General features: G+C 37.4%; 2 protein-coding genes across 11 annotated transcripts; both read left to right on the top strand.

Moving 5' to 3' along the window:
* Positions 1-2,314: 2,314 nt before the first annotated feature.
* Positions 2,315-5,872, top strand: LOC104211862 (uncharacterized). 4 transcript variants are annotated; one of them, XR_707265.2, is made up of 2 exons: positions 2,315-5,143; positions 5,729-5,872. XR_707265.2 is itself a non-coding variant. In XM_070168192.1 (1 exon), exon 1 carries the CDS (start codon positions 2,404-2,406, stop codon positions 5,047-5,049), a length of 2,646 nt encoding a protein of 881 aa, XP_070024293.1. In that variant the 5' UTR covers positions 2,315-2,403; the 3' UTR covers positions 5,050-5,333. The 4 variants fall into 4 exon arrangements, 1 of the variants encoding a protein (XP_070024293.1); XR_707252.2 differs by having other exon boundaries at positions 5,720-5,872; XR_707255.2 differs by lacking the exon at positions 5,729-5,872 and adding an exon at positions 5,383-5,713.
* A 2,474-nt stretch (positions 5,873-8,346) lies between these two features.
* On the top strand, positions 8,347-11,844 carry LOC104212063 (protein transport protein SEC13 homolog B-like). 7 transcript variants are annotated; one of them, XM_070168191.1, is made up of 3 exons: positions 8,347-8,453; positions 8,743-8,832; positions 10,679-11,844. In XM_070168191.1, the coding sequence occupies exon 3, from the start codon at positions 10,704-10,706 to the stop codon at positions 11,610-11,612; it is 909 nt and encodes a 302-aa protein (XP_070024292.1). In that variant the 5' UTR covers positions 8,347-8,453; positions 8,743-8,832; positions 10,679-10,703; the 3' UTR covers positions 11,613-11,844. The 7 variants fall into 7 exon arrangements, with proteins under 7 accessions (XP_070024292.1, XP_009759824.1, XP_070024291.1 ...); XM_009761522.2 differs by having other exon boundaries at positions 10,671-11,844; XM_070168190.1 differs by having other exon boundaries at positions 8,688-8,832.
* The last annotated feature ends 217 nt before the right edge of the window (positions 11,845-12,061 follow it).

Here is a 12,061-nt window from a genome sequence, read left to right as displayed (position 1 = left end):
ACACACTACTAATTATCAACCTTCAACCCTAATCCTCGACTTCCACGTCTTTCTATCATGTGTCATATCCTCGGTAAGCTGGAGCAATGATATATCCTGCATAACTACCTCTCTCCAATACTTCTTAGGGCTACCCCTACCCTTCATCAGACCCGCAATGGACAACCTCTCACACCTCCTAACCGGAGCATCTATGTCTCTCCTCTTCACATGTTTGAACTATCTCAGCCTTGACTCCCGCAACTTGTCCTCCATAGATGTCACTCTTACCTTGTCCCTGATAACTTCATTCTTGATCCTATCCTTCCTGGTATGACCACACATCCATCTCAACATTCTCATCTCAGCTACTTTCATCTTCTGGACATGGAACTTCTTGGCGGGCCAACACTCAGCCCCATACAACATAGCCAGTCTAACTACCACTTTGTATAACTTTCCCTTAAGTCTAGGTGGCACACTCTTATAACACAAAACCCCTGAGACAAGCCTCAACCTCATCCACCCTGCTCCAATAGGATGCGTAACATCCTCGTCAATCTCCCCGTTGCCTTGAATAATCGACCCAAGATACTTGAAACTATCTCTTTTGGAGATGGCTTGAGTACCAATCTTCACTTCCGCTCCTTCTTCGTGCATCACATCACTAAACTTGCACTCCAAGTACTCAGTTTTTGACCTATTCAACTTAAAACCCTTAGACTCCAGCGTCTCTCCCCAAACTTCCAACCTAACATTAACTCCCTCACGCGTCTCATCAATCAGGACTACATCGTCAGCGAATAGCATACACCATGGCACCTCCCCTTGTATGTGTCGCGTCAACACCTCTAACGCTAAGGCAAACAAAAATGGGCTAAGAGTCGATCCCTGATGCAGCCCCGTCTCCACTGGAAAATGATCTGAGTCTCCTCTCGCGGTCCTCACTCGAGTCTTCGCTCCCTCGTACATGTCCTTATCACCTTTATATATGCCACTGGGACACTGTTAGCCTCCATACATCTTCATAGGACCTCTCTCAGGACTTTATCATAAGCCTTCTCCAGGTCTATGAATACCATATGCAAGTTCTTCTTCCTTTCCATATACTGCTTCACCAATCTCCTCACAAGGTGAATGACTTCTGTAGTAGACCTTCCTGATATAAACCCAAACTGGTTCTCGGAAATAGTAATAACACTACGTCGCACCCTCCTCTCCACCGCTCTCTCCCAAATTTTCATAGTATGACTCAGCAGCTTGATACCCCTATAGTTGTTGCAGTCCTGAATATCACCTTTGTTCTTGTACAACGGGATCATCAAACTCCACCGCCACTCCTCGACTTCTTCCCCATGAAAATGACTAGTAAACCATTTCAAGCCTGCCAGCCCCGCTTCATTCCAAAATTCTACTGGATCTCGTCAGGCCCAGTTGCCTTACCCCTACTCATCTTTCGCATTTCCTCAACCTCCTCACTCTTAATACCGCCTGCAAAACCCAAAATCCCTCTGACTCTCTGAGTTTTCCAACTCTCCTAGTACAATGTTCCTGTCCCCTTCCTCGTTCAGGAGTTTATGGAAGTACTATTGCCATCTACGCTTAATACCCGCCTCTTCCTCCAGAACCCTACCGTCTTAGTCTTTGATGCACCGCACTTGATCCAGGTCCCGAACCTTCCTCTTTCTGATCTTGGCTAACTTGTATAGCTTTCTATCGCCTCATTTGCCCCCAATATCCTCATACAATCGCTCAAAAATTACAATATTAGCCGTTGTGACTGCCAATTTTGCCTCTTTCCTTGCCACATTAAATCCCATCATCCTATCATCTATGAAAAAATGATACTGTATAGCCGCTGTAAAAATAATAGCTAAAAAATGTATAATTTTTTTTTTTGTATCTATGTACATTTTGTATCTTATATACAAAAAATATATAAATTTTATACACTTTTTTGGATATCAAATATAAATAATTTATGGCGCGGACTAAATGACAATACCCACCATCTATTCTAATCAAACAGAGGGAAACTCGCAAATACTATTGGAAAACAAGTCATATATAATTGCAAAACTAATTGAAATTTAGCCATTTTTACGTACGAAATAATAATTAAAGAAAACTACCCCTGATTTAAAAAGCAGAGCTTCTTCATCTTGTCCGCTTTTTTCGAACACCATAACAGTCAAGAGTCACTTATAAATGACTGTTTTTGTATTGCTTTGCAAATATTGACTATTTTTCGATTACAAATCTAGCCATCCCCCGCTATTTTTACAAAATAGCCCACTGGTCCAAGAAACAATTCCGGAGTTTGAGTTTGGCCCAACCCAATGGAAGTCAATGACTTAATCTTTCCATAATTCCGACATTGTTGATCATTAACGTTGGAAAATTCTTCCATTGGACTCTCCGACAATGGCTGAAAACCACCACCACCACCACCATCACCGGCCCCATCGTCTCTCACTCCCACCACGCACCACCATTTCCACCACCACCGCCACTCCTACTACCACAAGAACCCCCTACCCTCTTTTCAACAACTACCCACCCTCAACTCCAACTCCAACTCCGTCTAAACACCGAATTCCCTCCTATTTCCCCACTCCCAAATCTTCAACAAAAACCTCATCTTTACCATTTCTCTTCCTCCTCCTCTTCTCTCTCCGCTCTCTTTACTCTCTTCTCCCTTTCCTCCGTTCTTCGCCTTCCTCTTTCTCTCTCTTCCCTTTCTCTTTCCTCGTTTCCCTCCTCTCTTTTCTCCTCACTTTCTCTTTCTCCATCTTCACTTCGAAACACCCTTTTCATCACAAAAATCGCCACCGGCTCGTTTTTTTCTCCTTCACCAAATCTCTATATAAGCTTCTACTGCAAAAATCCCTTCTTCTTGCTATAGTTTTTCTGCTGAGATTTCAAGCTCTGAGATACTGTGGCACTGCTGCAATGATTCTTGCTGAAGTTTCCGGAAATATAGCTGCCCGCTTCATTTCTGATGGAAAGAGACTCGATCTTTTTGACAAGAGTCAGATTAGATCGTCCAAGGTTTGTGGGTTTATTGCTATGTTTATTGGGTTATTTCTGCTATCTGTTAGTTGGGATAGAATCGAATGTTTCCCTTTATCTTCTGTAAATGTAACTGAAATGGGGTTTTCGATTCTGCCGAGGTATAGTTGTATAAGGATTTGGCCTATGTTGCTTCCTTTTGCTTGCGGGTTTTTGGGGTGTTATGAGAGGAGTTTTATGAATTTAGGTAGTTTAAGGGAAATGGGTAGGAAGCAGGTTAGATTGATATCTTTGTTTTTTACTACTGTAATGCTGTTTGTACCTGCTGTTATAAGTATGTTTGTGTTTGAAGCAGACGGAGATAGTATCTCTATTTCGAGTCTCGGTTGGGTTTTGGTGAACACAGTAGTGTTTGGTGTGCTTTTGAGTGAGAATTTTACTGATGAGAGGACAATTTCGTCGAAGGATTTTCAAAAGGAGTATCTTGTGACCTATTTATGTACTGTTGTATTGGAATTGTTTTATTATCCCGAGCTTTCGCTTTGGGGATTGTTGATATGTGGATTGTTGCACTGGATTTCAGTAAGGAATTTGGATCCCGTTGATAGTAATTATATTGAGTTGGGGTTGGAACCGTCGGATTGGTTTACGACTTCGGTTATGAAACCTCTCCGGCATATCTTGGGTGAGAGGAAGTCTCGCAAGATAGCGCTTTTCCTTTTGATCAATACAGCTTACATGGTTGTGGAATTTGTTGCTGGTTTTATGAGTAATAGCCTTGGGTTAATATCAGATGCTTGTCACATGCTGTTTGATTGTGCAGCTCTAGCTATTGGGTTATATGCTTCGTACATATCCCGGTTGCCAGCAAATGGTCAGTTTAACTATGGTCGTGGAAGATTTGAGATTCTTTCTGGGTATGCAAATGCTGTTTTTCTTGTCCTCGTGGGAGCGTTAATTGTGCTTGAATCATTTGAGAGGATATTAGACCCTCAGGAGGTTTCTACTAACAGCCTATTGTCAGTGTCTATTGGTGGACTTCTTGTTAATATCGTGGGTTTGATCTTCTTTCACGAGGAACATCATCATGCCCATGGTGGATCATGTTCACACTCCCATTCACATGCTCATTCTCATTCCACAGGCGATAGTCTCCAAGATCACCATCTTCACCATTTACATGACCATGATAACTCCCATGACCATAACCATGACCACCATTCTCATGATCACTCCCATGAACATAAGACTCCTCATTCTCATGATCATTCCCATGACCATAACACTCCTCATTCTCTTGATCATTCCCATGACCATAACACTCCTCATTCTCATGACCATAACCATGACCATAACACTCCTCATTCTCATGACCATAACCATGACCACCATTCTCATGACCATAAGACTCCTCATTCTCATGATCATTCCTGTGACCATAACCACGGGCACCATCATCATGATGATGCTCACCAACATTGTCATGTTGGCAGCTCAAGTGGTTCTTCGATAAAGGTGCACCACGGCTCTGTTGCAAGTTTGCAAGGACCAGATATTTCTCATGGTCAAGACAAGGGTGTCACTGAGAAACATAAGCGGCAACACCGGCACATTGATCATAACATGGAAGGCATATTTTTGCATGTTCTGGCTGACACCATGGGTAGTGTTGGGGTGGTAATTTCGACGCTGTTAATCAAGTACAAGGGATGGCTCGTTGCTGATCCCGCCTGCTCAATTTTTATCTCTGTTCTAATTATATCTTCAGTAATCCCATTGCTCAGGAATTCAGCAGAAATTTTACTGCAAAGAATTCCAAGGGCTCATGAACAGGATTTGAAGGAAGCTGTAAACGATGTCATGAAGATAAAAGGTTTATCTGGGATTCAGAAGCTGCATGTTTGGAGCTTCACGAACTCAGATGTGATTGGTACTCTTCATCTTCTTGTCTCAAGCGAGAGTGAGAAGTTATCTGCAAAGGCACAAGTATCTGAAATATTACGTGATGCTGGGATCAAGGATTTGACAATGCAAGTAGAATGCATCCAAAGTAGTTAGTCTAATTGGTGGCATTACTTAAAGTGCTCAGTGTGCGCTTCAACTATACCAGATGGAGATCCCTTGAGATATGAAGTGATGTACAGTGAGTTGAGTAAGTGATAGTTTTTTTTCTTCTTTTAACCTTATAAATTTTCTAAGGTCTTTAATTTCTGTCCCCAGACCCCCTTCTATTTTCTGATCTTTATACTATTATTAACGAAGCTTAAAAGAAAATGTTGAAATGAACTCTATCTGATGTGCTGCTGCCTGCAAGGAAATCTACCCGTTTCCATATTGAATGATTAATGAATACATTGGGAAACTAACCTTATAAAAACAATGTGTCTCCAGGTGATTGAAAACTGGTGCTTGACCCGTTTTGCCCTTCAGTTCCTGTATTGCTTTGTGCTGTCATTATGTTTTTGTCTTTCCCTCATTTCTTTGTTTGTGTCCTATCTTCTGAGTTGTGCTGTTCACTGGTTGTAATGCTACATAAGCTAAAGGAACAGGGAATAGAGTCATAACCATGATTGGATTTTGTAGATGAAATCTGAATAGACATAATAAAGCAAGCACATGATGTCTAAACTTGATCCTAAAAGGTTTCCTGTTTATTTAGCTTAGTGTTAAAGAGGTAAAGCCTCTAACTTCATCTAACATCAGTAAGTATCTCTTCTAAATGTTTTAGCGGCTGCAGAAGATATCTTCCAGCAAGTGTTGGGAATGAAACTTGTTCAAGGATTTAAGCTATATACTACCATTTACAGTGTAAACAATTCTATAATATTACAGGTGATTGAAGTTTTGTGTTTTGCAAATAATAAGTTACCACGACTTTTATCTCTTTAAAGACCTGTAATAAAATCTTTTGATTTTTGTATGTTATTATTATTTTTGAAATAAATAGAAAGTTTCAATCAATACTGTTCTTGTATATTTGCATCCAAAGCAAATCTCTTCCTGGAATGTAACTTGTGTTTCAGTCAACATAAGTGTTCAATGTTAAAGGAAGCCACTTTGCTTGCACCTCCATCTCTCATTTCTTTAAATAAATAAAAATGCTGAGGTCGTTCCCTAACTTTCCATCGTTTCCGATCTAACAAACAATAGGAGTATAACTTAAACTCACATCTGTAATTATCTCTAAACAAGTTGTCAGGATTGTTGTTGGATTTATATAAACTATGCTAATTGTTAATGAAATTTGACTTATGTATTAATTATATAAATTATTTTTTACGATTAAGTTTCCAAAGAATCATTAAATGATTAAATTTTGGCAATCATTATTAACTAGTATATAACATGTGCAACTTATTTATGTTACATTACATGAGAAAGTCAACCAGAATTTTAGTAATAGCGTAATACCATGTGCAACGAAAATTTGTACATTAAACAATTATAAGAAGAGACATCTCATTTTAAAGGGAAACATGTAGAAATTGAAAGTTTTTTGCACCTTAAAATACGACCTTTAAAATGTAAAAAATTAAATTATGTGATTCACTAACATGGTTATAGTTGTTGGAATTTTTTCGATTAATTTGAGAATTATTATTATTGTAGAACATTTGTAAAAATTAGTGTTGGTGAAAACTTAAATCCCTTTATTTCTATAAAAAGTAGAGCCATCAAAATGGGCTGAAGCCAGCCCAACCCAACCTGCTATTTGGGTAGGGTTAGGCTAGGATTTTTTGAGCCCATTTAAAAGTGAGGATTATAAGCCCGGCCCAAGTCAGTCCGCTGACCCTTGAGGCTTGACCGAGACTGGCCTGGCCTGCCCGTGAGCCAAAAATTAATTAAATTCAAATTAATTAACTATTAAATATTTAATATTTTTAAAAAGTAAAAACTAAAAAAACTATATTAACTATAATCTTCATTCCCCAACCCTAGATTGCTCATTTACCCTTCCATATCAACTAGAATTTAGATTTTTGGCATGCATGTAATATGACAAAATTAGGTTTTGCTTTGCTTAATTAATAACGAACTCAAAAAGTTTTAGGTGGCCAATAATAATATTAAGTGGATAATGATCAGTTTGGATTACTTTAATATATTATTAATATTTAAACTACTCTTTAGTATCGAAAAAAATTAATTTTTATACACATACAAAAAAAATTGACCACTAGCAAGTTTCAGGAATTTTTTAAAATTTTTATAGACTATAATGATTAAATCAACAAATGATGTTAATCTTAAAATAAAAAACCTCAGCGTATAAATTTATTGAAACAATCTCTAAATCTGAGGGAAATGAAAGAAAAGTATTAAGAAAATATTCATGAAACTTTAAAAAAGAAGAGCTAGAGATGTAGAGAACATGCATTTCAATTACGAGATTCCTCGTCAAATATCAAACTTTTTGTATGCTCTAAGCAAACACAAGTTGTTTATATGATTAATCGACAATGTCATGAAAAAATATTTGAGGACTTAAAGAATTTTTTTTTTCTAAAAAAAATTACAGGGCCGGTCCGCCCGCGGTCCTTTTAGGGTTGTGTTGGGCCAGCCATTTTAAGGCTCATTCATATGACAGCCAGCCCGTCTTAGCCCACCAAATTTAAAAGTCCACGAGGCTTGGGTTGGACTGGCCTATTTTGACCGCTCTAATAAAAAGATAGTCATAATTTATAGTCCGGTTTACAAAAACAAACACTTAGGTAGCCTCTTTTTAAGATTTTGGTGTGTTATAACAACTTACCCACATAATTAGCACTAAAAAAGTCCTAGTTATAGATATTGACACCAAATAGCCAATAAATATATATCACAACAGTAATATGTATATCAAGATGTATATCATGATTTTATTTTACTTTTTTGTGTATATTAAATTTTTATTGTATATCTAAAGTATGCAATTATAAATAAAATTGTTTAAAATTTATTGTTGACTCATGGCAATGCATATCCAAGTGTATAACAAAAAATAACTATACTGTTTGTATATCACAATATATAACACATCAAATAATGTGTATACCAAAATGTATATTGCAATTTTATTTTTATTTTATGTGTATATCAAAATGTCTATCAAATCATTTTTTGTCTATCAAAAATTTATTTTTCTCCATGTATATCTCAATGTATAACACATAATTTCTTATGAATATACACAAATATAGATGGTAGAAATACATTAATATACAAGATGAGAATTAGGACTATTTTCTTAATCAAAAAACAAAAGAAAAAAATGAGTATGTATCCACCCATCAAAGAGTATTGACCCAAATGCATTATACATGTGCATATACGTGTAAGTATATATCTGCATTTTTTAATAACAAAAAAAAAATCTGCATTTTGTTTGTTTGCAATCTAACTTGTCTTCTAAAAAATGAATCTCAAGTTCATAGCAAAAAAAAGTGATGAGGCGGAGTTTGAAATTGCAGTCGGCGAAGGAGGTTAGCATTTCGTGCTCTTTTTCTGGTGCAGAAACCAGATGTAGTTGAGTCATGGGAGAGAATAAATAGGGAAGTAGGTTTTCTAAAATTTGGTTATACAATGTCAATTTTTTTGGGTTCTTTGCCAAACGTAATCTCAGGCTAAAAATTTGTCAATACATGTTATATGTTGTCACACGGTGCCAATTTAAAAGATAAGTAATAATTGATTTTATGTATTATTAAACGAAACAGAGCAACCTATAGGAGTTCCGATCGAAAATTCACCAATATTAGCGTAATGGTGCAGCGGATTCCTCAACAATCAACTAAATAAGCATTTTAGCATTAGAAAAGCAGTCATCAGTTGTTTCTCTCCAGATTTGCCCTTCTTTCACAGGTAAACCCTTAATCTGTGACAGATTTATATATAATCCATACTTGTGACTATAGCTCTACATTGCTCTTCACTTTTACCCATAGATCCATCATTTTTATAACCTAGCGGAATATAGAGGGAAAATAGCTTATGTTTGAGCCCTACAGTTTGTTCCTCTGCGTGGTCCTATTTTTGGTTTCGGCTGTTGAGCAATTGGTATTTCTATTTCCCCATTGGAATTGGATTACATTTGGAGCTATTTAATTGTATGTTTGTGACATAAACATAGCTTGATTGTTCTTTCCTCAGGACTTTGGTATCTAATTAGGGAAAAGAAGCTTGAAATTTATAGACATACTCAGTTGGTAAAAACACCTCCACCTACGATCGTTACTACGATCGTTAGGTCATGGGTTCGAGTCACCATGGAGGGGAAGTGTGGATACACTATATAGATCCTCCTAATTTGGGAGGGAAAAAAAAATCTTGAAATTTATAATGCTCTTAACTAATGCAAATGTGTTCTTCAAATATCACTCTGTCAACAATTTTCACCCTTCTTTCATGTCCATTAGTGCATTGATTTTTTCTGGAGGTTCAACCTATATATGTTTATATATTGGAATTTTCTATTCTACCTCAAACGTTACTCGAGGTTCAAATCAGCTAACTGTGACTCTGCTGATCGGCCTAATTTATAATTTTATGCCAGTAATGTGTTATTTGTATGTGCACCTTTCTGTTTCTTTTTTTTTTTTTTTTTTTTGCTTACATAAAACCTAGATTGAGAGTTAAATCTGTAGCTAAACGTTCCACGATTATGCTTATTTGGATAGTGTTCAGCTTGGAAAGAGGACCTTGTGTAACCTGATAAAGTTAACGGATATTTCACAATGTAAAGTTTTCAATGAGTCATACAGAGTGTCATCAGATTAGCTCAAGTCAGGATTTATGATTCTAGTCTTTTGGTCTCTGGGTAGTAGCTTTTGTAATATTGATTGATAAATTCTTAGAATAGTATCAGAAATGTAGAAGCTAACTCTGATGTTTATTCAAGAAAATATGAACTTCGGTGATATAGGTTTTCTTCTTTTCCACAAGGATAGTAAGTGTAATATATTGTTTGAACTTTGAAGGAGGGAATTTGGATCAGGACCAGTGGAACTTTAATTATTACACCAATATGCTACTTCGAACTTCTCAAATGTTTTACTATTATCCTCTGATGCCATCAAATTTAATGTGCTTAACTTTTAATGTTGCTACTCACCAACTTCTTCTTATGATTATCTAAGGGGTTTCAACAAGTTGGTTGATTCTTTGGTTAATTTGACTTGTACTCCCATTATATTCTTTGATTTAGATCATTCCCCCTCCCTCCAAACTCCCTCGCCGGCTCTCCCCTGGGCCAAAATAATACTAGCTATCATTTGCTTTTGTCCTACTCTAGTCTAGTCTGTGTATGCCATGTCCATTAATGAAGCATTGTCTTTCTTGCTACTTGCTGTTGTGAAGGAAGGTTTACCCTGTTATTATTTCCTCTGGTCTGATGTCTTGAATTAAAGTGCTATTATTGAAGGACCATGAGCTTAAATTAATATCATGTGAAAGCTCTAATGATGTATTCTCAAATTCAGATTTCCCTGATAGTTCTATCTTGCCTGTATTGCTTGGGCTAATTGTGATGTATTGTTTTAAGTTGAGTATTTAGCCTTGGTTTTCTATTTTGGTCGATCATTTATAGTTTACAATCATTCTTTCTCTACCCATATAGGGTGTGTGTGGAAAGGAGTGTATTTAAAGTAGTTATCTTTCAAACAGAGATGTTTACTAAAATCGGATCGAACTGATAAATGTAGTTGCACAGAAATATTGCATAGAAACAAGAGAAGATGCCTGCACAGAAGATTGAAACCGGTCATAATGACACTGTTCATGATGTTTCTATGGACTATTACCGAAAGCGAATGGCAACAGCATCATCTGACAATACCATAAAAATCGTTGGTGTAGGCGACAACTCTGCTTCACAGCACCTTGCCTCTCTGAGTGGTCATAGTGGTCCTGTTTGGCAGGTTGCTTGGGCGCATCCCAAATTTGGGTCGATCCTTGCTTCCTGCTCCTATGACGGTAAAGTCATAATCTGGAAGGAAGGAAATCAAAATGAGTGGACACAAGCTCATGTTTTTAGTGACCACAAATCATCCGTTAACTCTATTTCGTGGGCCCCTCATGAACTTGGGCTTTGTTTAGCCTGTGCTTCTTCTGATGGTAATATATCAGTTCACAATGCTAGGTCAGATGGTGGTTGGGACACCAAAAAAATAGACCAAGCTCATCCGGTCGGGGTAACATCTGTTTCATGGGCGCCATCAATGTCTCCTGGTGCTATAGTAGGCTCAGGTGTGCTTGAACCTGTTCAGAAGCTAGCATCTGGCGGCTGTGATAACACTGTGAAGGTTTGGAAGTTATATAATGGCATATGGAAGATGGATTGCTTCCCAGCACTTCAGATGCATAGTAATTGGGTGAGGGATGTAGCCTGGGCGCCGAACTTGGGGCTTCCAAAGTCAACAATGGCTAGTGCTTCAGAAGATGGTACAGTTGTCATATGGACCATGGCAAAAGAGGGAAATCAGTGGGACGGGAAGGTTCTTAAAGACTTTCAAAATCCTGTTTGGAGGGTTTCATGGTCTCTAACTGGAAACTTGTTGGCAGTGGCTGCTGGTGATAACAATGTCACATTGTGGAAAGAAGCAATTGATGGGGAGTGGCAAGAGGTCTCCACTGTTGACCAATAGAATTAAAGTTCTGTTTTATTCCAAATCTTTCTCCCTGGGTCGAGTGATGGTTAATTTTTTATGTTTCAGGACTCATTATTCTCTACCTTGATCCTTTTCGTTGTAATTGATATATATGATCAGTGTACTAGAGCTAGGAAGTTGCAAAAATTAGTAATTCATAGACCTTATTCTTTTTCCCTTTTTGGGACCTGAGCTGTATGGCCGTTCATTATATTGCATTTTGACCCTATCTTGTCGAGTAATTTTATTTTTATGACACTATCTTGTCGAATTACTAGTTACAATTAGCTAATCGAGCATGTTGATTTCATGTGATGGCCACCTCTTGCTCCTTGAAGTTTTGCTTTTCCGTTGAATTTATGATGCCGGAGAGAGTTTAACATAATCCAATAGCTTTAGTCCAAATTTTATATTTGTATTTAAAAATTCACTTAATGCATATAAAT

The sequence above is a fragment of the Nicotiana sylvestris genome, chromosome 2 (genome assembly GCF_000393655.2).
Source record: "Nicotiana sylvestris chromosome 2, ASM39365v2, whole genome shotgun sequence".
Classification (NCBI taxonomy): domain Eukaryota; kingdom Viridiplantae; phylum Streptophyta; class Magnoliopsida; order Solanales; family Solanaceae; genus Nicotiana; species Nicotiana sylvestris.
This window is presented reverse-complemented; position numbering and strand designations above follow the sequence as displayed.

Excerpts from the sequence above, each read along its gene's own strand:
- LOC104211862 (XM_070168192.1), top strand. The coding sequence starts at position 2,404 with ATGGCTGAAAACCACCACCACCACCACCATCACCGGCCCCATCGTCTC.
- LOC104212063 (XM_009761648.2), top strand. The coding sequence starts at position 10,704 with ATGCCTGCACAGAAGATTGAAACCGGTCATAATGACACTGTTCATGAT.